Consider the following 25,791-nt stretch of genomic DNA (forward strand, 5'->3'; position numbering starts at 1 on the left):
CTCCTCTTCCCATAGTCAGCATATAGCCAAGTCTCTGCTTCACACACCACAAGCAGGAGTCAACCCCTTACCTTATAAACTCAGCAAAGAGAGATCCTCAATTGCTAACGCAGAGCAGACTGCTCAAGATACATTTTATACACCTGCTTTTTTCACATAGACTAATCTAAGTTCCCCGCAACTGTTACTTCCCCCCCACCTTCCCTCCATGAACTGCTATAATCCCCAAGGACTCATTATCCCTCTTTTCCAAAGTCTCATACATAAGGAGGAAAAGACCATACCATGCGCATGCGCTCATCTTCCAGGTTTCGAAGAACGGCAGCAAATTCCTGCAGTGATTTGGCTATGGAGGGAGGGAGGGTGGAAAGAGAAGGAGAATCACAGGTTTAGCTCATAGAGATTTATGCTGACTGTGAGCAGGACAGTTTTCATTATGCATGAAAAAGAGCAACCAAATTTGCTACTGTGTGTTCTGACCATTTTTTGTTTTCTTTTTTTAGACACAGTGGACAAATTCAACAGGATGTAGTCACCATGAGATTATAGTCTACACCAGTGCAATCTACTTTAGCACATCTTAATGATCCTGGATAAAGGTTACCTTAAACAATTGTATACAACTGCAAAGTCATGCAATTGGAAATCTCCAAAGCAACAAACTAAAGTGCAGTCACTTTATAAAATTTGGGTGACTGGGACTATGTATCAACTAATCAGCATGTGCTGAGTAATATCCTTTAAGAATATTTTAGGATTTTACTCACTATTTTTTATGTTGACGCTCTTTAAATATATGATCAACTTCTAATGAAGTACAGTAACTTATATTTTTCCGGGGTAATGCACATACTAGCAAACACATGCACAGAATAACATACCATCTTCCACACAAACCTTTTATATGCTGCGTAAATCATACTTTTACCCTTTCATTAGTTCCTACTCTGGCAGTTTTTAATGGAGATGTTCCATAAGCATATTGGTTAAAAGCTAAAGTAATTAGTGAATGCTTTTAATTCTTCAGTGTTCTTGATTTATTATTATATATTTTTATTTTTCACTTTGTTAACTTTATTTGAAACTTTATTTTGAAATAAAATTCCATGAGAAGTCATCTAGGTTAGCAATTGCACCCCTTTGGATACAACTCACAGATATTAACCATTTGTATCTGGATTTATTTAGTACTGGCACCTTTCAGGCAAAAAGATTTAATTTAAGAAGTCCCTCTCCTCAACAAGAATTTTTAACGTGAGCTCTTTACAGGCAAGATTTTAAGATATCTAGAGCCATTTTATTTTCAGGAAAAGGTCTTGGAAAAGTGATTTAAAATAAGCTTAGAGAGTCATTCGAAGCAATCACATGACAAGTAAAAACAGAAAATGACAAACCTCTAGTAAAGAGAGTCTAGATGGAAAAAAACAAACAAACAAAGGAAAGAGTTAACACCTACACCCCTCACACTAGCAGTGATGCAGCCTTGATTCAAATCAGAACTCAAGCACTTGCATTGGCCTTTAAGAAAAGCTGCGGCAAGCAGAATAATTTTCCACTGTCTTTTCTAGTTGCATATTTATTGAATTTCAGAAACAAGAATCTTCAATTTAGAAACTATTTAGAAACCCAGCCCAAGTGAAAAGGATTCTTGTACTAGAATGTGTATAATGTTCATCTGGTTTAATGCACAGTATTTCTTTTAATGTTCTGAACTTTCGGAAATTAATCATGTTAAATACATGGAATGCTTCCAGAATGGACAGCTCTGAGCACTGATAAATTATTGTTCTTCCACAGAAAACTGGAAGTGGAATTTCAATGGGCTTTTCATGCTATGGGGCTATTGTGCTGCTTCTGTCTGTGCAACCCACTCTGTTCTGCCCATCCTTGTGCTAGTCGAGGGAAGAAGAGCACTTGGGGGCTTATTGGAGAGCTGAACCTATCACAGCTCAGCACAACATGCTTTTCAGCGGGTGCCATTTTTCTCACCTCTTTTTGTCAACACTGTTCAGTTTTGTAATTGCTCTTTTAAGTATGCTAAATGTGTTTTCTGGCTATATTTTGAAATTAAGTAACAGCAAATTACCTTAAACAATAGTGTTTTTGTGAGCTTGGGTGGACTCCAGGGAATAGTGGAGGACAGGAAGGCCTGAAAGAATGTTGTCCATGGGGTCACGATGGGTCGGGCACGACTTCGCGACTAACAACAACAACAACGCTACACCAAAGATATAGATGTCTTTAAAGTAGCGAGGGTAGTAGCAGGGTAAGGTAGTGACTGAAAAGGTTTATTTGAATATTTTAAAATTAATGCTGTAACATTATTGCACTATATCCCGATATAATGCGTTAGTATATTTTCTTTAAAGTAGCATCACATGGGCATACTGCTATAACATTAGAATACTATGATGCCAATTTAAAAATATTAAAAATACTTTTCACAACAATCAGTTAGCCCTGCTGTCTATTTTTTTTCTGAAACCACACTGACCTAGTGGCCAACAGTTAATTCTGGCTCAGAACACAGGCAAACATTGTTCAATTCTAAGTTTAGATTTTCTAAACTTTTTTTTCTAAACACATTCTCTAAACTTTTAGGTATTTGTGCCACTAGTCTGCATTTTCAGACATGGAACTTCTCTTCAGCATCTATGAGCTCAAAACCCTAAAAAATCTAACTACCACCAACTTTGTTTAGCCCTAATCCATTTGTTTGGGCAACTAATCCTTCGACTGACCTCTGCAAAAGCAGACTAATCATGTACAGACACATACTGGCTGGTCTGCTATAGGTGGCATTTTTTGTGCTGAACATGCCTTTTCTTCCTATCTAAGCAACTGAAAATAAAACCCTATGGATTTCTGACATCTTCTGGAAGGCCATAGGATTCGTCAGAATCCAAGCTCCAAGACCCTGTGATCTCAGAGCTGGGGCTCCAAAGGCTGAACCTGGAACCCACACCCCTCCCAGCAAGACAGGCCAGCTGCTTCCACTCAGAGAGGACGAGGGGACTTGGAGAGAGCAAAAAGTGGCACGTCAGGAGATGGCAAGGGGAGATGGCTGGACTTGACAGCTTATACCTTTTCCTATTAGCATTCTAGGTTCCCTCCATCCCTCCCCATACCCAGTACTTTGTCTAGTTCACCCATCACAGCCATCTAGATAAAATGAAGGCTGTGAGGAGGAGCAGAGTCTCATAAGCCTCCAAGTTCAGGGGCCTATATTTATCCGCCATGGAGGCAACTGGACTAGTGACCTGAATTAGCTAATATGTGTCAAGTGTAAACTAGGCTACCAATGCCTACCCACTTACCTATACATATTTCATCATCTGTCTCTGCATCGCCTATACATCGAAATTTGAAATCATTCAAGGAATCTGCAAACTTCCGCTTTGCTGAAGACAGATCTGCCAAAAAAAAAGGGAGGGGGGAGGAAGGATTTGTGCATGAGACAACAAGCCACAAACTGTCAGAATACAATTTTCTGCTAGCTTTAAACTAATCTCCTTCATCTCAGTTGAAAATTCTAAAGGCTGCATAGAAAGAGAAAATGCTGGTTCAGGAATAAACTGCAATGAGTAATCTTCACAGGACTAGGAAGGTGTAAGACCTGCCCCTTTACAAAGAAAAACAGAAACTGTAAAAACTACATTACTGGCATATCTATAGCATTCTGGTTGCAGATGTGCCAATCACAACTGCAAAACTGTTCATTGTCCAAAGCTTCATCTCCTTACTTATAAAATATGTTACTTTGTGTCTATGAAATTTAAAGTGGTGAGGTGTTAAAATTCAGGTTGTGTTTGGACCTAAAAACAAGCCAGAAAGTCTGCAAATTCCAATTTATTATTCCACCATACGCAGACACACCACAAGATTGTCCTACTTGGTTTCTCCCAGCAGCTAGAGAGGCTGAACTAATTAGGGAGCAAAAACTTTCCATTACATCTGCACATGGACTCTCCCAACAAATCAGAGTCTAAAGCTAGGGTTTGGTTTGGAATCAATTTCCCATTCCTGGTTTGTTAGGGAAACAACAAGCCAGAATCTCGGTCCAAACAGAACAAGAAGCTTTTGCTTCCTTATCAGTTTCTGGACAATTAAGTCGTTCTTCTAGTGGGAAGACTGAATTGGTGCAACCTTCCACAATCCTAGTTTATCACTGACGCAACATGCAGCTTGCATCTTCAAATCTAACAATTCTTTTATGGCTCTTATAAGCATCCTAATTTATATTTTATACTTGCTACCTGCTTTACTGGAATGGCACATCAATATACAATAATATTCATAGATAGTATCCGTTTCTGTTAGCAAAGACAGCTATCTATATTAGGCTTTGCTAAGGTCTAAGGTTGCTTTATACGCATATTTACAAGTCCTGCTAAATTCAGTGAAATATGCTTCCATGTGTCTAATTGATTATCAGATTCTTATCAATTATTAACTAGATATTTAGTTATTGAACTGTCGGATTGCACACAGGACCTTGCAGATTTTATCTCTGTCAAGCACGTGGAACATTTTAGGCATTTCATAAATAATATTTATCATTTATAAAGCAATGCTTTGAACATATGGTACTAATTGAGATTTGTAACAACCCACTAGGAGGGAATTCTAGCTTTATTCCAAGACATTCCTAACCCAATATAAATATTGAGACAGGTCTGAAAATATTCTGCGAATATCAGTGTTTAATCCAGCTGCATAGGATTCTGTAGTCTGTCTCCCTTTTGCGCACACCCTCACCTCTACGGCCCAAAAACTACCTTGCTGCCAATCAAGGAACACAATGCTAATATCCCCCATTAATTTGGCTTCTAGCAACAGAAAATGCTCTCATCTGCATAGTACAGATACACATTCTCAATAACAGGCGCTGCCTGATGCACCAAGCGAGACACTGGGCTTAGGATGTTGAACTAAGTCTGGCCTTGAAGGGTCCATCTACCCCAGCACCACCAACACAGACTGGCTGGTAGCAGCTTCCCAGGTTACAAGCTAGGCTTTTTGCAGCCCAATCAGGGATTAAATCTGGGACCTTCCGCATGTAAAGGAACGCTTGCGTCCATATATGCCCTCCCACCCCTTGAGATCAGCAACAGATGCCCTTCTCTGGGAACCCTCTGTGAATGATATTAGGGGGGTGAGTACCCAAAGGAGGGCCTTCTCTGCGGTGGTGCCCCACCTATGGAATGCGCTCCGCAGAGAGGTCCGCCTGGTGCCGCCGTCATTTGTTTTTCGGCGCCACGCTAAGACCTTTTTATTTAAAACTTAAGTGTTAATTTATTGGTTATCTGTAGGATTTTAAATTTTTTTTAAGCTGAGATACACCAGGTTTTAATATTTTTATTGTATAATTTGGCTCTTGCTGTGAGCCGTCCCGAGGCTTTGTTGGGATGGGGGCAGCATAGAAATGATTTAAATAAATAAATAAATAAATAAATAAATTAATAAAGTGTCCTACCACTGAGCCCCAGTCTCTCCCACCAAGGAGGACAAACAGGAAGCATTTAAACAGGTCAGGATGATTTCATATTAAAGGATTGTTAAGATTCCCAGATCCACAGTCAGAACAAAGCTCTGAGCTCAGCAGTGGGAAACCCAGTCCAGATGGCTCTTCCTCTGCTCAGACTTGGCATGGTGAGAACCTCACTGACAGCATTTGCAAGATATGACAGTGGAGCAGGGGTTCAGGGAGTGTTCCATCACCTCGATCAAGTCCCCAGGATGCAACGTATCCTGGCAGCATTACAACCTCCTTTCCTCACTTGCTGACTTGCAGGGCAGGAGGCAGCCACGCCCCCACTGCCCTGCACAGGATACCCACAATCCTCTGAGTTAAGGTGGTTGCAGGCAGCCCTGTTGCCTGGGCCTGAAGTGTCGCATTTAAAAAATAAGCAAATTCGGATTCCCTTCAGAACCAGGGTTAGCCCAAGCACACAAGTCTACATAACTAGCCTTTTAAAACTGCATCCCTGATATCTTAAAACTCAGTCTTTGAAGCAGTCTAAATTAGCTGCTGTTCAATATGGGAGAATTAGGAAAAATATCCAAATGAAAGCATTATATATGATACATCCGCCTTTGGGAATTTGCTGCCATTGACTATCCCATTAAAAGTACTTGGTTCACAATCACAATCTTCATATTCATAGAGCAGAACTGCTATAATATTTGATTGCCCTGGGAAAATATACTGTTTTAACTTATGATCTGTGCTTTCATGTGGAACAGCACAAGTCAGTGTTGTCTGCATAAAGAAGGGAATTACTGGTGTTAGGGGTGGGGAAGAAAGCACAGTAAAGCAGGCAGCACTGACTTAACTTGGACAGAACAGGTTGTTGTTATTTTCCCGAATACTGTTACGGGGGTCTTTTCAACAATGAAAGTCAAATAGTTCACACGTCCTGCATGACCCTAGTTTGATAAGGACAAGAGTGTTCTTTTGATATCCCTATCGAAATGTCACACGGTTCTCAGAAAGGCTTCTGGGAAAAAAGACTTCAACAACACGCAGATCACAAACACCAGACACCTATGGAAATAGACAGATAACTCCAGCCTTCACCCTGCACACATATAGTTGCTGCTATCTAACATGCCCTGCTTCCTTAATATATATGAGCTACACTACATTCCATTATCATGATGCTTGCAAATTAGCATTCATAGCATTATTTCAGTCTATGTTATTTGAGAAATGCAAATAAATTAATATTGGCCTGATATATTAAAAATAAGACATTGACAACTTAATTTTCTTAAGACATAGCAAGAACCCTGCTGTATTGGACCAAGGGTCCATCTAGCCCAGCATCCTGTTTACTGAATGGCCAAACAGCTGCCCACAGGAAAATCACAAGAAGGGCATCAGTGCAATCGCACCCTCGTGCCCCAGTTCCCTAGCAACTGGTGTATGCAGGCATATGATGCCCCAGGAAGGTATGAAAATGCAGAACAGCAGCTCCGGAGCGAAAATTGAGCTGCAAACACAAACAGCTGCAGCAATGTTGGGTTTGAGACACAAGCGCATCATCATATTCTGCCATTAGGTTTTCCATCTCAGTAATTGTTTGTTGACTCTGGAGAAAAAACATGCTAATTGTAGTAGAAAAAGGGACAGCTGCCTTATCTGTCCAAGATGACTAACTTTCATTTCAAGTCCTACATATAATTCTCCGAAAAGACAACCTGAGAGTGAAATCTTGAAATGGCTCTTTGTGTGTGTTTTTCCCCTTCAGAAAGCGTAATTATCAGGGAGAAATTCAGAGTGGTAAAATATGTCTTCATTAAAGTAATAGCTATAGACTAGATAGCGCTTAGGAAAGTATGAGCAATTCATTACAGTTTTTTCCCAATCATGGTGCACCCCATCCACACTTCCAGACTGATCATGGACTCAAATGCAATTGCAGTTGAAGTTCCTACATTTCCCAGCTTTCAGTGTACTTTCTGGACCACACATGTGTACATTCAAAAATATGCACCAAAAAGTATACTCTAAAATGTGAATACAAACACTCTTTATTGAGAGAAGAATGTGCCAACTTCAAAGATAAACCCTGATGTGTACATTTGGGAAAACATGCACAAAACAAGGATTAATTTTCATTTTTAAAAGTTTGTAACCTGATAGGGACACAAGAAAGAACAAGTTTCAAGGTGAGATTTAAGAATTTTAAGAAGCTAAGGTTGTGCTTGTACACACATACCTAGTTAGTGGTTAGAAAACTCTCTTCAGCATGATTCAGAATTGGATTCATTATGCCAAGTTATCACCCACTCATACACAAAATCTTGGGTTTTGCATCACAAGTTCAAGTATGGATTTCAGGACCTATCATAGACCATTATATTTATTCGTTTTTTTAAACCTTCCAATAGCCAAAGTTCTCTGAGTGGTGTACAGTTAAAGCAAAAAATAAAAACAGTGCAAAACAGAATCAGAATAAAACTAGCAATGAACAATGTCGTCATTGCAACTCCATAAAACTAAATTAAGGCCAGCCGCAGAATGGAGTTCTTAAAGGCATGAAAATGGCATCAGTTCCAGCAAGTTCAAAAACTCACCCCTCAGCCCCTTTGTACTCAACTTACCTGAGAATGGTGAAAATAAGAACCTGCTGACAGAGCCTGCGCCCCAAATGGGGAGGTCCCATTGCACCCCGAAGAATGCCAGGGCAGTGCTGCAGGCACCAAGGTCACTGGGAAGCACAATTTTCCAAAATGCCTAAGCCTTAGAATGGACATTAAGCACCTTCCTTGTTCATGAATTGCTACTTTTTAGCTTAGAAAAAAGTGACCACAAGAGGAAATGGTAAAGAAGTATAAAATTATGTATGCATGGCATGGATGGCGTGGATGCTGAGGTTTTTTTCCTTCTTATAAAACACTGGACCCATGATGCTAAATGAGATTCAAGACAGATAAAAGTACTTGAGCACGTAGTTAAATTGTGGGAATGGCTCCATGAGATGTAGTGATGGCCACTAAACTTGGGTGGCTTTAAGAGGGGATTAGATAAACTTGTGTTGGACAAGCCTATCTATCTACCTACCTGCCTATTTGGAGTGCTTGTATGCCACCCCATTCACATAAGCCTCGGGGCAGCTTCCAACGAATAAATAACAATATACAAAATATTCAGAAATGGAAACATCCCGGAGTAAGAAAAAAGCAATAAATAATTTAACAATCAATTAAAATAACATTTAAATAAAAAGGTCTTGGCCTGGCGCTGAAAAGCAAATAATGACAGCGCCAGGCAGACCTCTCTGGGGAGCGCATTCCACAGATGGGGCGCCACCACAGAGAAGGCCCTCCTCCGGGTTCTCACCCACCTAATTTCCTTCATAGAGGTTCCCGGAGAAGGGCCTCTGCCGCCGAACTTATCAACGGCCGCAGGTCAAAATGGCTATCGGCTACTTCCAGTGGTAGAGGCAACATTATTCTCAATGCCATTTCCTGGAAACCTGAATGGGAAGATGGCATTATGCTCATATAGGCTTCTGGTTGTCCAGCTGGGAACAGTGAGAGGCCAACAGGATGAGAATGGTGGGATCCATCACAGCTCTCCTTATGTTATTCTGTAGGAGTCAGAAAAGTAAGGAAGGAAACATGGAATGGTGGTCTTGCAAAGAGTCTATTGTGACATCTCTTCATTGCCTGTAGCAAATAAGCAGAAAGAGAACGGAGTGGCTCCAGTAGCAGAGAGCCAAGGGGCAGCAACAGTGAACAAAATAATAAGCTAGACCCAGCTTCACTGGAGTTTAGGCTCAACCTGCATGCAGTTCAGGGGAAGGAGAAAATACATAAAGTTCATCATGTAAGCCCCTTGCAACTGAACAATAGTCTGCAACACTAACAATAGTCCATTCACGCAAAGCCAATTTTTATGTTATCCCCATCCATACAGCTGCGGTGCTCAACTAAAGCCTTTTACCCTCTGACTAGAATTTATCTTCACCAACCAGTTAGGCATCCTAATTGAATAGCATGTGATCCATGCACTCCATTACCACTTCTGAAAAATGCTAGCAAAGGGCCCATCAGTATAGCAGATGGCAATTACGGCAAACCAGCAGCCTCTTGCTCTCCTGTTTTTCCACTCTGCGTGCCTTTGGGCAGATCAGCTTTGGTGTCACATGGACAAAACAGCAGGAAAATCAGGTTGGTCACTGGATAAGCTGTTGTGAGATGGTCACAGAACAACTGCTTCCTGTTGGCCCTACAAATCAAGTAGTGCCTTTGAGGGTCACACAAGAACCTAAAAATGAAGCACTGAAACCTGCAACCATCCTATGTGGAAATTTAGCCACTTTAAAGGACAAAATGTATTGATAACCCTTAAAATCTCTCACCTCAAAGAGTAGGGTGAGACTTAGAGTGCTTATGCATAAGACTAGTAACCAGCACTGCCACTTCCAGCTGCACAGGAAACAGCAAAGCAGCAAGATAACCCTTGAAAGTGAAAAGCATGGACCTGGGATAGCAACAGGCAGAGGCCAGTGCCAATGAAGTTTTTAAAAAATCTTCCTACCAAAGACTTAAAGTCACTTCAAAATACCCGAACACTGGATCTTCTGTTCTTACCAAACATTATCCCACAAGCCTAATTTGAGTGGAACAACATAATCCACTTAATAAACCAAGTCAGATAATCCCCTGAGTTTTCCAAAAGGGTTTCCTTTGCAAGCAAGACCCACTTTTATATTGTGCATGGAGAAGAAAGAGCTAAACCCTTTCTGAAATGGAAAGGCTCACGAGGATTCGGAGTACAGCCTAGCTACCCAGAAGTTATGCCAGCTTTCTGTCATTCTATTAATAATAAGGAAGCAAATGCTAATGACATAAGGAGTGATTTCCTTTTTGCTAAGCTGTATGCTGACCTCATGCCACAAGCTTTGTTTGCAAAGCATTCTGCTATACTTTGCTCTTGTGTACACACATTCTAAGCTTAGCAATGGTCTGGCTATATTATGTGTTATGGATTCCTAGTCAAAGTGGATTTACTACAGCATCATTTAGTCCTGCCAGTTGTTGGTTGGGATCCAAGAGCCACGCTGCACTGGAGAAAAGAGGAACGGGAAAGGACTGCTGCAAAGGCTTGTGATCTGTCATGGAAGTGGACCTCAAGAAGCTCCTTTAAAGAGCACAGAGAGGCAGCACCCAGGTTGAGAATAACTTATGGTTTAACAGACATTATTAAAATAAGGGAATTTTATTTTCCTCAAAGAGAGACAAAACAAAACCAACTCAACAACACTGGGAGGATCCAGAGATGCTGACTGGTATTCTAGTGGGGCATTTATCAGAAGTGTCAACCTGTACAGGTTTATCTAGAAATAAAATCTGTCTAGTCCATGGGGCATCTCCAGTAAGCATGTTTGGGATTGCATCCTCAATGAAATGAAATATTATGAAGAATTATAACTTGATGTTTCAGCTGAGTATGCTGATTAACAATCATCATCATAAGCCAAACCCATCCCTAGCAGAAATATCAGAGGAGTTTATACATTAATATTAGGCCTAATGCGGCTCTTACAATCCACGGCATCGACTGTAAACACCTCAGGAATTCCCTTTCTTTACCACTAGATGGCAATACAGTACACCGTTCCATGAAGTCCATAAACTGTACAAGTAAGCTTACGAATGAGAACATACATCAGGAAAAGAATCCACCTTCCCATGTTTATGTGGATATGTCTTATAAAAACTCTAGGTCCCCAATTTTCAGACTATTACTTATATTTGATTTATCTTGATGTTTCAGAGTCTCTTAATGTCCTTTCTTTTCTTTGCGAAGGGTGCAAATGAAATTACACAGTTCGCTTGTGGAAAGAATACAGACTCAGACAGCATCAAACCAGAACCTCTGTGATGTAGTTGGTTAACAGGGTGGGACTGGGTTCAAAGGCTCCAGGTTCTAATCCCCGCTTGACCATGAATCTCACTGGGTGAGTGTATGCCGTGGACTCTCAGCCTAAACTATCTCACAGGGTTGTTGTTCTGAGAATGCATTGCAGAGAGCCAAATGAGCTGTCTTAGGCTCCTTACAAGAAAATGAAAGGCAGGATATAAATGTAATGCAATTAATAATAATAATAATAATAATAATAATAATAATAATAATAATTGCACAGAATCATACCTAAAGAAGTAGGAGGGCACCTTCTGCCAACATTATTAGCAGCTATTTAAAAGTGCCTCTCCCCTTGTACAAATTTGTGAGAGTAGACTCAGAAAGGGATGAAAATAATTGCTTCTTCACAGTTAGGCCAAGCAGCACTAATACATGCTGCATGATGTAAAAGCCAATTTAATTGTATCACCCTGCAGCAATTCTTAGTTGTACAGTATCATGACATCACATTCACAACATGATCTCCAACTAATGGAGCCCACTATTTAAAAAAAAAAAAAAATGGGAAAGCTTCCAAAACCACTCATAGAAAAACATGCAAAAAATCACTTGAGAAAGAAGCAAGGAGGGAGTTTCTGGGAAACATTTCATAACCCCACAAGAGCAGACAGGTGCCTGTAAGTTTTGCCCCGTGGAGCAAATGGGACACCAAATTGGACACCATAACAACTGTAAACCAATATTTAGATCACCAATTCAAATAGTATATATAATCTTGTAACACAGTCTAGCAGCTTACACACCAGCTGCCAGAAAATGCCTGTACGAATGCCAATTGTTTGTAATCATTTCAGAAATGGGTAGTTATACCAATTCCCTTCTCAGAACTCTGCATGAATCAAAACAGACAATTTCCCATGATTTCAGGTGTCCAGAAATACTAAAATGGGTTACATAAGGTATCTAAAAAGGTCGGTGGTTCAGGCTTGATTGTTAAAAGCTAGCTGAAACACATTATTTTCCCATTACATCACCAGCACTTCCAGAAAAGGGTCAGACTCTGGCAAACCTCCAACAGAAGAGCAATCCACTATTCAGGCCTTGCTACCAAGAATACTTTTGCACATATTGCCTGCATAAATGTTTGGCACAAGGGAGACTAACTTAGACATGAAGTTAAATGTGTCACTTGGAAGATGAATGAATTTTTTAAATCCATAAATAACAACTGCCAGGGGGCCTACAAGCAGGGGTGGGGATAATTTTTTTTTCTGGTGTTGCAATCCTGAGAGACCTGTCCCCACCCTCTACAGCTGCTATTTGACATAGAAGGGACCCTCTCACCGGGGCCACTAGGTCCTCGGCCAGAAGCACTGCAACACGGCCAAGGAAGCAGAAGGAGATTGGGGATCAGGTCCCTACTTGGCTCTTTGGTAAAAAAAAAAAGGGGGGGGTTGGAAGGAGCAGGTCTCACGTATTACAAACATACCTAAAGAAAAAGTTCTCTATTTCACACTGTATACCACAAACACAACTTGTTTGTTCCAAGCAGGTACCGCAATGCAAACAGGCATTGTTCAGCAAGCTGGCTTCACACACAGGGCACAGCTCAGTGAAACATGCTGCCCAGGCCCTCTCACCCTGTATTTCCTCTGACGAGCAGCAACCCTGCCACAGACCTGCATTTAGAGTCCTGACAGGAAAGCGTCTAGAACCCTACTTAGTAATGCTCCGCATTGCCAGTGCAGAGCCTGGATGAGATATCAAGGGTCAGCAGTCAGCATCAAGTCCACCTTGATTAAGTTAGTCATTTTGCACATCATGGCAGCAACTCCTGAATCATTTAAGCCAGGAATTGCAGGATGAGCCAAGTGTGCGGGTCACACACTCATTATGTCTGCTTCATGGGTGATTTCACACTCCTAATCTCCCCTTCCTGGGTTGTTTCATGATGTATGAACCCAGAAACTCTGAATATTTATGCGTTTATGTTCTCTGCTCATCCACATAGCTCCAGGGAAAACAATCCAGGACACATGATCCAGGGCATCATCTCCAGGTGTTGCTAAAAATGTACTCTTTCCAGCTAGCAAACAATAAAGGGGAATCTGCTGGAGCAGCTCTTGTGCATCCAGCAATAGTTTCCAATGCACTCCCCACATCCCAGGTATCACTTAACTTTCCACTACTTTTGCTCTGCATTTTAACTTTGCCATCCTGTCTGTAACCCTGCTTCCTTCTTTCTTTCCTATCTCTTTCTACACAAAACAAAATAGATAGATGACAGAGAAGTGAGGAGGGGAAGGGAGGGAGGGGAGGAGGGGAGATTGGGATAAGTGAGGAAAAGAAACAGAAGCAGCAACTCTTCAAAACCACAAGAAGAGAAAACTCCAGCACATGAGAAAAACTATTAAGTAAATGTCTTCTGCACAATATACTGGGGGCTGGTACAATCCCCCCCCTTTTTTTTTCCTCAGTTACTGTGCCAAGGTACCTAGGAGTTCACTTTGTTTACACAACCTAAAGAGCTAAAGTGAACTTCACTGATAGCAATTTCATACTGCTGATTTGATATGCTGATGCTTTTGTATGGATTGTTCCATTTAATTAAGTTCTTTGATTGACTGAGCACACATTATGCATTGTAACCATTTCTGTGACAATTTGCAACAGTTTTGATCTAGTATCTTTGTTAGTAAAGAGATGACACCCATAGATTAATTTTTTTACATTCAGAATGGATATAGCACTCACAGGCTTAAATCTCTCTCTCTCTCTCTCTCTCTCTCTCTCTCTCTCTCTCTCTCTCTCTCTCTCTCTCTCTCTCACACACACACACACACACACACACACACACACACACACACCCCTTCTCTTATGTAGCAGTCAAGCAAAAAGAAAACCAAAATGCTACTTTGAGAAAGATGCAGAGGGGATAATAAGGTGGCGCTCACAGCATGGCTGCCTTGCTCAGGGTTCTGGTGCTGGTGTGTGGCAGAAAGGGATGCTCTGCAGAACAGAGAAAACACCATCAAGAGGATGAGGAAAGGCTCCTCTGATGCTTTTTCTTCTGGTGTTGCTTACCGTAAACTAGAAAAATAAAGTACTTCTGCATTTCTGAGTTTCCACACATTTTTAAATGATTGCTACATACCTATGTTCTCAGGCATCTGGCCTGGCCTGAGAGCCAGTGAGGCTCTCTGACATGACTTGTGACACCTATTGCACTGGAGTTGGGGCCATTGAAGTAGGCAAGAACACAAGAATTTATGCATGGTCTTAGGAGTCAGCATAGTTACAGATCAGTAGGCATCCTAAGGGTAATAAATATCCAGTTGTGATATTGGCTGATGAACTAAAATTATAGGAGCAGCAGATCCAGAAGTATCCGGACAGGCTGAGGAAGTGGGCAAGGGACAGCAGGATGGCATTCCATGTGGATAAGTGCAAGATGTTGGGACACAGGGATAGGTGCCACAGGTACAGGATGGAGGACAAGTGGATGAAGAACAGAACTTGTGAAAGGGATCGTGGGATACTTGTCAACAGCAAGCTGAACATAAGCCAGTAGTGTGTTGTGGTAGTTAAGAAGGCAAAGCCTCCTTGGATATATAGCTAGAAGCATGGCTTCCAGATCTAGGGAGGTGTTGATACTGCTCTACACAACTCTGGTGTACTCACAACTGGAATACTGTGTCCAGTTCTGGGCTCCACATCACAGGAGAGACATAGCTAGGTTGGAATCAGTTCAGCACAGGGTCACAAGAATCGTAGCCAGCTTGGGAGGGATGACATATGAGGAACTGGGTCTTTTCAGCCTGTGGAGACTCCAAGGGGATCTTTTAGCAACTTATAGGTATGTGAAGGGTTGTCATGTGGAGGAGGGTTGTGACCAGTTCTTCCCTGAAGTGGAGGGCAGGACATGTTCCAATGGGGCAAAGCTCAAAGAACCAGGCTTCAAGGAACAAGTACTTCCTGACAGTTAGGACCCCTAGGATATGGAGTGGTCTTCCAAGGGAGGTGGTTGAGGCCCCATCAGTGAGGATGTTCAAGGAAAGATTGGACAACCACATGTTGGAGTTTACATAAGTGGACCCAGCTAGAGCCAGGGGTCAGACTAGATGCCCCAGGTGACCCCCATCTGACTCACTTTGTTTCTAAAATTGCTTTTAGAATTGCTTCTGATAAGCCACCCCCCCCCCGCCAAAAAAATATCTGGGGAAAAGACCACATTTGAATATGTCAACAAACCAAGATTCTTGGTTTAATCTAAATGATTACCATGTTGGTACACACAACATGTTTGCTCCTTCCTTTGCACAAGTAAGGCTAACAAGAAATGGCTGGCTTATGTTTAACTGGATTGTTGCTCCCAAATATATTAGTATTTAAAAAGCAACAAGAAATCCTGGCTTGCAGTCTTGATTTATTTATTTATTACATTTGTTTCAAAGCCACCTTTTCAGCAACATGCTCTCTGGACAGCTATTACAGTACAAAGGATCAGTCCTACCCTGTTTCCCCGAAAGTAAGACCTAACCTGAAAATAAGTTCTAACATCATTTTTCAGAATGTTCGTAATATAAGCCCTACTCCAAAAATAAGCCCCAGTTAAGATCGTCAGCCAGATGGATGGGGAAACACGGTAGAATGTCTGTTGCAACACATGACAGACATACTGAATTATAAAATACTAATGTCAATATACAATTAAATATAAATAAATATTATTGACATTAATACTTAAATGATACTATACATTATAATTAAGTATTTGTAAATACCCAAGTGGGCACCTTTGGATGAGAGATAAATGCCTATGTAAACTTATTGCCAAATGACTACAGACACAATGCACAAATAGCATCAATATGTCGTGTGTTGTAACGGGCATACTTAATACATGGATACAAAAGGTAAAATCGGTGCAAAAAGAAAGTGCTATTCCACCAAGTACAAGAAAGGATTCGTAGAGAACTCTTGAGGCAACAGTCTTATTTTTTCTTATGACCTGAAAATAAGCCCTAATGAAAATAACATTTTCATCACCTGAAAAATGCATCGTTTGGAGAGAAAAACAATATAAGACCTGGTCTTATTTTCAGGGAAACATAGTAACTACAACCCCATCCTCTCAGTTCTTTTACATACAACTAGATTACTAATATAGATAATGTGTGGAATAGCTGTATGGCTTTTTGAGCAAAAGTGACACGCACAGGAAATGTTTAGGAGAAAACCTGTACACAATGACACAATAAGGGTATATCCAGACAAATCTCCCTATTGCCAATTCATACCACGTTCTCTTTTGTCCATCCATTCCACCACTTTTCATTAATCTGTAGAAATATTCATTTAAAAATCCACATAGACTCTATGTTTAAGTATATACTCACATGTATTTTAATGGCTTTCTCTTTCAAAATACCATTTCTAAATGTATTTGCTATCAAAAGGCACATTTTTGCACATTGAAACACTTTTTGAGCCAAGAACTATTTAATTTAATTTTTAATTTAATTTAATTATTTTATTTTATTTTATTTTATTTTTAATTTAATTTAATTTAAACATTTTTATGCCATCCTTTGCAACAAGCCTCAGGATGGCTTACAAAAGTAAAAATAATAATATAAAATACAATTAAAAACATTCTATAATAGCACAACATAAGCAACAGTTCATAACTAAAGAAAAAAGGAAAGAAAGAAAAGAAAAAGAAAATGTGATTATATAAGATTATTATTACCATTAAAATTAATAAAATTATTGATATTAATTATTAAAATGGTGGTTAAATTTAAAAAAAGTCTTTACCTAGAGCCAGAAAGAGAGTCAGTGCCAGGCAGACCTCTCTGGGAAGTGCATTCCATAGTCTCGGCACCACCTCAGAGAAGGCCCTCCTTCAGGTAAATACCCTCTGCACCTCGTTAAAAGAGGGTTCCCGGAGCAAGGCCTCCCCTGCCAATCTTAAGGGGCATGAGGGCGTATAGGGAGGAGACATTTCTTCAGGTATCTTGGTCCCAAGGTAGGATAACTGGCGTGGGACCAGGGTACATAAAATGAAAACAGGGTATAGAGGACAACTTAGTGCCAATCTCAGCAATGGTCTGGGAGCTATAGATCTGGGTAATTCATGTCAGAATTCAAAACAGCAGAAGTCTTCAAGCATCCTAATTCAGACCAAATGCTTTTGATGAAATTCTGCAGTGCTTGACAGTTTGCCACTGTTCCACACTCTTGTCTTGCAATGACTTCTGTGAAATGGGCTTCATTTCTAGGAGTTCCTTTCTGTCTGCTTTTGACATGGGGTATATACATCCTCTCCTCCTTCCACACACACATTTTGTAAATATCATTGTTTTGAAAATTGATTAAAATAAAGTCCCTTTCTAAGTCTGCAATTTCAGATGAATGGCTTGCAACTTAAAACTATATAGCCCCTTGAGATCTGAGGCAGAGGTCCTCTTCCGGGAGCCTTCCTTGAAAGAGATTAGGAGGGTAACCACCTGGAGGAGGGTCTTCTCTGTGGTGGTGCCCCGACTGTGGAACACGCTCCCCAGAGAGGTTCGCCTGGCACCAACGCTTCTTTCCTTTCGGTGCCAGGTAAAAACATTTTTATTTCCCCGGTATTTTAATTGCTAATTTATCTTAATCTGTAATTTTACATTTGATATTGGATGCTGGGCTACTTTTACTTTTACTATTATCTTATTTTATTGTTGTTATTGTGAACTGTCCCGAGACGTCTGTGATGGGACAGTTTTAGATAGTATACAGAAGTTTTAGACAGACAGACAGCCACTATAACAACACTTCCCAATGTTAAAAGCAGTGCACAGTGGCAATGTGGACACAAGAGTCAACCTTCTCCCAGGCAGAGTAAAAACTAACCACTAGGAGACTCTTCCCCTTGCACCCAGAACATTTACTAAATAGAGAAGCGGAGACCATAAGCAGTCAAGGCAAGCATCTTCACCCAAAATGAAATTAAGACCGAAATATGAACCCAACAGAGAATATTAAAGGAAGAATGGAGACGACATAGAAACAAAAGAAAGAATGATCTAATACTCGACCTCACAAAGGCCTACGAGCATTTCAAGCTCTGCTGCTGCTGCTGTGGCACCAGACAAAGAGTAACTGCGTGGGAACACTGGGAGGCACGCCATGAGAAGGTAAGAGGACCCCTGCTGCGTCAAAGCAAGGGTTAATTAGTCTAGCATTCTGTTCACACAGGGGCTAACCAGCTGCTCACAGGAAACCCACAGGCAGGTCCCCCCGGCAGCACTCACCTGCTCTAGGTCCTCGCAACCGCCACACGCGAGATACAGAAAGTAGCCATCAAGAGGCTTTTCCTCCATGAATTTGTCCAACACCCCTTTTCATGCTATTCAGATTGGTAACCACCAATGCTTCTTGTGATAGAATTCCACAGTTGCGTGCTAGGGAAGGAAGCACTTCCTCTTAGCTGTCCTGAATCTCCCATTATTCAGCTTCATAGATGATCTTGGGTTCTAGTGCTATGTGTGGTGCCTGACGCCCTGGCAGAGGCAGTACCTCACAAGGAGGATTTATGCTTAAGACCATGTAGCCAAATGTCCGTCCCACAACCTAGCTTGGGAATGGCTGAACAGATAGCCATACCTCATCCTGACCCTTTACCCATTGAGCAAACAGCCGAGCCTAGGTCAGACCAAGGGAGCTCTGAGGGAAAAGACACTATGAGTTCTGCTCATAGAGGGCCTGAGCAGACTGTCCCCCTTCCTCCTGACACTGAACCTCCTGAGCATGACACAGGAGACACAGGGGGCGGAGTAGACCTTTCCCATGCGCCCCTTAGGTGTTCTCTGCGCAGATTGGAGCAAAAGCAAGCTTTGTCCCGCCTCAGAGGGGAAGGAGGGACCAAGATAGCTAGTCCCACGTGGGCTCCCTGAGAGACGTCACTAAGGAGTTAGCATCTGCCTTGTAAAGACCTCAACAGTAGTGTTGTAAATCTTGTACATAAGTAGCAATAAAAGACTTTAGTTTTATTGCTCACGAACATGTGGGCTGTTTACATATTGAGCCGTCATTCACAACACTATGGGAGAAAGAGAAAAATGCCCCTCTGGCTACTGTCCCCACAGCATGCAAAATTGTGAACACCTCTATCATGCATCCCTTTGTTTTGTTTATCTTAGAATAAGGTAGGCAATCTTCAGATAACATATACATCAATTTTTGCAACCATTCTTCATAGAGGAGTTGCTCCAGGCCCTTGATCATTTTAGCTTCCCTTCTCTGATCTTTTTCCAATTCATCCAATTTTTCGGAGAATGGAACACTTGGGACTAGCCCAAATATGGCACCTCGAGCATTGATTGCAAACTTGAATGTGGCACGCTGACAAGTGGGAATCCGCAGTAGACTATAATAACTCATGTTCTTATGCAGGAAGCTTACAGAATTACTAGGTAGTAACCATGGTTAAACATAGAGGGATTTGTTTCTGAGTAACTCCTCACACCCCCACCCTTATCACCAACAGTACTGGACAGAGAATGCGGAACTAGAAGATGTTGCTTTGTTGCCTCTGGTCCCTGGCAAAAAAAATGAAATTATTTTGTTTCAATTGCATTACCTTAGTAGCATCTGAGATTCTGGAATACCAAATGTTGCAATATGAAATTTCGAGCAGCACCATCATTATACAGTTCTTAAAGTACCAAAATGTGTAGACTGATATTTTTCTTAGGAACAGAGTTCCTAATAAAGGTATATTTGGGGTTTTCAACCCTCATGGAGCAGCATGGCTACCGTTGCTTGTGGCTTTTTTAAAAAAGAATTACAGAAGTTTTCATTTCCCATTTGGCTCTGCAGATCGAGACATTGGAACTATTTTCAGTGAAGATAAGGCATACTGCAGTTATGAAGAAGCAAGACTCCAATCCTACATACACTTATCACTGACTTCGGTACAAGTTACTTTGAAGTAACCATGTTTAGGATTGCACAGTAATTCTAGTAAATCCCAGTAATCCACAGTAAATATGATGTACTGTTGACCCACAGTTATTTCCTGGCCCCACATAAGGCTGCCTCTTCCCAGCCTTCAGGTTTCTCTAGCCATACCCAGGGCTGGCTCTAAGGCATTTGGTTGTCCAAGGCAACCCCAGCCAAGGTACATAAGAGTACTCAAAACCAGTTAAGTTGTTTTGGTCTCTGAAGCAGAAAATTCTACAAACAGCACTCCCTGCTTCTCTGGCAAAGAAAATACAATAATCATTAATACATTAAATAATTGATATTTTACTGCTTTTACATGGTGTTCTAATTCAGCTGCCTCCACCTGTAAAATCACATATGCTCTCGCTATCTTGAGGACCATGTCTCCTAAGGCAGGGGTCCCCAACCTTCGGGCCACAGACCGGTACCAGTCCATGGCCTGTTGGGAACCAGGCCACACAGCAGGAGGTGAGCGGCAAGCAAGCAAGCGAAGCATCATCTGCATTTCAGCCACTCCTCTGCACTAGCATCACCGCCTCGGCTCCACCTCAGGCCACCAGGCAATAGATTCTCATAGGAGCGTGAACCCTACTGTAACCTGCACAGGCGAGGGATCTCAGTTGTGTGCTCCTTGTGAGAATCTAATGCCTGATGGTCTACGGTGGAGCGGAGGCGGTGATGTGGGGACCGGCTGTAAATGCAGATCATCATTAGCAGAGAGGTTTGACTGCACAGAAACAGTAACAAATCAATTACTTGCTGATATGAATCAAAATCAAGAGTGAGTGGCAAGTGACAAATAAGCTGTGTCCAGTTGCAGGAAAACAAGCTCAGGGTTCCCACTGATTCTGCATTATAGTGAGTTTTATCGTTATTTCATTGTATATTACAATGTAATAATAATAACGTACACAATAAATCTAACGCGCTTGAATCATCCCAAAACCACCCCCCTGCCCCTGGTCTGTGGAAAAATTGTCTTCCATGAAACTGGCCCCTGGTGCCAAAAAGGTTGGGGACCGCTGTCCTAAGGTAATTCTATTTGTAAAATTGAATGTAGGAACAAGAGAGAGACAAGCGCTTGATTTCAGGGGGAAAGAAATCTTGGGTGGAAAGATTCGAAGGAGACAGCGGGAGAAATGCGTATGGCAAAAAGCCAGCTGATCGAGGTTGATCAGATTCAGTAGAGACTGTCAGGGTTCCTGTACTTTTGCTTCTTCAAGTGTTTCCCCCGCTGCAGTTGCATGAAAAGCAACATCTTTCAAAGAGTTGAAAAGCATGTGCGTGTGCTTCTATCTGCTCATGGCATCTGGTGAACATTTTGTCTTTACAATTCCTTTTCCAAACAGAAGGAAAATGCATATTATTCATACAAATCAAGGCCTTTAAAATGACAGAAATGATCCAACTTGTCTGGATCCAACCCAGGATCTTCTGTATGGCTGGTGCTCCATACAGAAGAGGAGGTGCTCCATACAGAGGAGGAAGAGGAGGTCTTGTGCTGAATGTGGTCCGCTCAAGAAAGGTCTCAGTGAAGCTCGGTGCCAGCCCAGACACCCATGAGAGTCACACAGACCATGAACCAGACCACCACCCTATTGATATAGCTTACAACATTCGGAACAGTCCACGTCTATTATCCCAGCAGCAACTTTATAAGCAGGTTACTTATCTCTATTTTCTCAATGAGGCGGAGGTTAAGACATAGCTGCTTGCCAAGCTCTCATAGCAACCTCATAGCTGGACAGAGTTTTGAGCCACGTGCTTCCAGATACAAAGCTCAGAACTCTTCAGAGAAACAACATGCAGATTAGTGGCAGAACAAACAAAGAAAACTGAAATGAAAGGAGACCAAAGCCAGCTAGAACTGAATGCTACAACAGTAGCAGAAAAAAAGTGACTTAGCAGAATAAAAGTAGAAACAACCACAGGCCCAAGGAAACGTTTTGCAGAAGGCATATCCCAAGAGCAATTGACACACATTCAGTATAAGCAATATAAACTTTACCTTCAGTCCAACTCTTTGGGGTTTGTGGAATAAAACTTGGAGAACAGTATGGAACCAAGGCCAGTTGTTCTATGCACAGATATGCATGTCCTTTAATCTGCAAGAGGCAGTTCTAACAGATTCAAGCTTCAGCTGCCCCCTATCAGACGCCTCTTGAAAGGCAAATCGCTTACACCACACTAACGTAATCATTAGGCCTGCTGGACTAGGAACATATCTGGAAACTGCTCTCTACTGCCAATGTCTCCTGGAAGATGGAAGACAGCACATCCACACAGCACACAGTCCCTGCAGATTTTCAAGTGGCTCGACTGGTTTTTAAGATATACTATATTGCTGCATAACTCAAGTCTCCCCCCAGCCCCCATACAAGAGATCCCTCCCGTTCTGTTCTTTCCTGAGTGTTGCCATCCCACGTGCCTGCTTGTAGAACACCCTGGTGAAAAACTGGGAATGAGAAATTATTCAACAGTAAAAATTCTAACAACAAGATTAGCAGATATTTTCCTTTAGATCAAGAGCTATTAGGAATTGTTCTTCCCATATAATTGGATTTTTAAACATAGCCACAGGGGAGAGAGCTGTAGAAAGCATCCACAAAGCACCAATATTAGGCAGACAAGCTCACATAAAAATTCCTGTGAAGACAGGTTGTATACATTGTGGCAGTAGTACTATTAATACTAATTACAGTAATATAACAACAATAAAATCAAGCCGCCCAAGGATACACTTCTCTAGCAAGTGAAAATCCCATTTTTTGAAAGGAGTGAGGGAGGAGATGAACTGTGAGCAATAGAATCACTGTTCAAGAATTGCTGGGCTTGTGAGGTCCAAGTTCTAGTCCCCACTCCACCATGACGCTTACTCAGTGACTAGGGCCAGTCGTTGCCTCTCAGCTCTCCTTACCTCACAGGGTCATTGTGATGATAAAACAGAGAAGAGGAGGTGGACCATGTGAGTTGCCCTGAGTTTCTTGCAAGACAAAAAAGACCGGACATAAATGCTGTGAGGGTGGTGATGATGATCATCTGAGGATCAGTGGTGTGAATAGCAAAAGCTTCTCCTTATTTCATGCCCTTCAGAAGAGCATGCAACATACATTTTTGCCCAACTTGTCCTCCCTCCAGTACTTAGTATTCAAGTGCAGAGGAAGCACTTGTAGAGAAGAGTAAAGGGAGGAGATGGCAGGTGTATGAAGGCCCAGGACATACAGGAGGTTTCACTGACAGCTACAATAATGGAAACAGGTTTAGTACAACCATTTGCATTCTATCTGCAATTCTGGAAGCACTTCCATTGCTCCATTTCCACTCAATTGTTATGAATGTGAGAAGTTCAGGTATAACAGGAGCAGCAGCAGCAGCATCTCCTGCTGTTTCAGCTACTCTGGCTTCCAGACCCTATTGAAAAAGAAGAGTACATTTCTTGAAGGTCATTTAGTGCTTGATGAACCAAGGCATCTCTACAACAGACAGTGGCCAGTTTCCCTTCCTACTAGATAAATTAGCTTCTTCCAAAAATCTATTCCAATTAGATGAGCTGTTACCAGGGAGGCCGGGGGGGGGGGGGCAAGACCAAACTGATTGATGCCTGCTTTGAAAAGCACTAGAGAAGCAAAGCATGATGCTACATGCTATCAATACATCTAAACTCAGTTTGTTCTATGCAATCCCCATGCTCACCAAAATCAACCGCAATCCTTCAGTCAAGGCGTCTTGGCTAGTATCAGCTGAGAACAAAGATATTCTTTGTGCTTTTAGATCTGAGGGCTGGAGGAGTCTCTTATTGTACAGCTGTCCTATTTACCCCAACAAGCATTCTTCTGCAGTCTCAACCTTCAAAAGCCCATAGTAACCTAACATCAAAGGCTACACTCAGAGAATAAGACTTTCCAAGTGGTTTCTTCTTTAATTTTTAAATCTTTATTTCCAGTAGAAATCCAACCATTACCCTTGTTTGTGACTACTGTAGTGGACAAGTAATTCAAAAACGAATTAGGAGCAGATTGCAGGAGACTGGCTACTATAGAAATGAAAGAATAAGCTTCAAAAAGGAATGCCCATTTTGACCAGCTGAAATACTACAGAGCAGTTTTAAAATTATTATTAACTAATGAAACTCTTCTATAAAATTCTCTAATACAGCATCAAATCTTCAGCCTCTCTAATCAAGCAGTTATGCTTTTTAAGTTCTTGCATAATGACAACTCTGCTACCCAAGATCCTTTTCACTAGGAACCGGGCCAAGGGCCTCCAGAACTAAACCACACCCTCTTCCGCTTAGCCACACCTTCCGTAGGAAATCGTAGGCTGAAGAACCTGTGCCTGCACAAGCATGACAACACTCTTCTCTAGCAGGAAAAACTCCTTGAAAAATGGCATATTCTTTGAGCCTAGCGGAGCTTGTCACTTCACTGAGAATGCCATTTCTTCCAACACAGCAGTGTTTAAGGTTCCCTCTCATCCGTAGACAGCTATTCCATACAAACACCTTATTGCAAGTATAACACAGCAAATATTAGATGTACATACTCAAAAATAGGTGTGTGACACTCCATTCAGGCAGACCCTGGACTGAGGAGTTACTAAGGACACATTTTTTATGTGCAGAAGCTGAAGTAAGTGAGAAAATATTTGATTTTGGCTTCAGAATCCCAAGAGCTAGTGCCTAGTATTTCCCATTGCAGGGGGTACATATTCCCATTGTTCAACTAGTTCTACTGGGCAAAAAAATCAGGACATCTGTTTCGAGACATAACAATTTTATTAAACTGATGTGGTGAGAAGGCAAAACTTCCTGCAAGGCCAGGCTGACCCCATTATGTGCTGCCATTGTTATTTCCACCCCTTTCTCCCTCATTTGGGTTACATAAAAATACTGTTGCCTAGTTAGAGCAGTTAAAATTCTCCCTGGGGTGGCAGTTTCGGGCAGGCTTTTGTATCTGGAAATGGAAAAAAAAGACTCAGCCTTGCTACCATTGAACAAGACAGCTGATAAATCTTGGATAAATAAATTTATACATTTTCTCTGAGAACATGTCACCAGAAGGGGTAAGACTAAATAAGACTTCTGCCTGGATTTTAGAAAGCAGCAGTCAGCAGCAGGAAGACTCATCGACCTGCTTATTTATGCATTTGATGTAATCCTTGTCCTGTAACAAAATGTTCTCATAATACACATATCTCAGAATTTAATGTAATTTACATTACATATACTACATATATAATGTAATAATTTATTACATAATAAGCACAGGTAAAACACAAACAAAATCTGCACAAAAGCTCAACACCAAAAATGGCACAAAAGTCAGCAGAGCTGCTAGCACAAAAGGCAGTTCGTAAGATCCAAGATATATCAAAGGGCCAAACGCACTTTTAAACTGCAAACCAAGCAGCAATTTATAGTG

General features: G+C 41.4%; 1 protein-coding gene across 5 annotated transcripts in view; it reads right to left on the reverse strand.

Moving 5' to 3' along the window:
- The window catches only part of ARHGAP26 (Rho GTPase activating protein 26), a 304,078-nt gene that overhangs the window by 213,360 nt on the left and 64,927 nt on the right, over positions 1-25,791 (reverse strand). For all 5 annotated transcript variants that reach the window (XM_044454232.1, XM_044454230.1, XM_044454231.1 and 2 more), the window contains exons 2-3: positions 3,318-3,413; positions 285-346 (exon numbers count right to left, since the gene is read on the reverse strand). In XM_044454232.1, coding sequence (XP_044310167.1) covers positions 285-346; positions 3,318-3,413 — 158 coding nt within the window. The remainder of the gene's footprint in view (positions 1-284; positions 347-3,317; positions 3,414-25,791) is intronic.

This window comes from Varanus komodoensis, unplaced genomic scaffold (genome assembly GCF_004798865.1).
Source record: "Varanus komodoensis strain SLA01 unplaced genomic scaffold, ASM479886v1 scaffold7_3, whole genome shotgun sequence".
Lineage (NCBI taxonomy): Eukaryota > Metazoa > Chordata > Lepidosauria > Squamata > Varanidae > Varanus > Varanus komodoensis.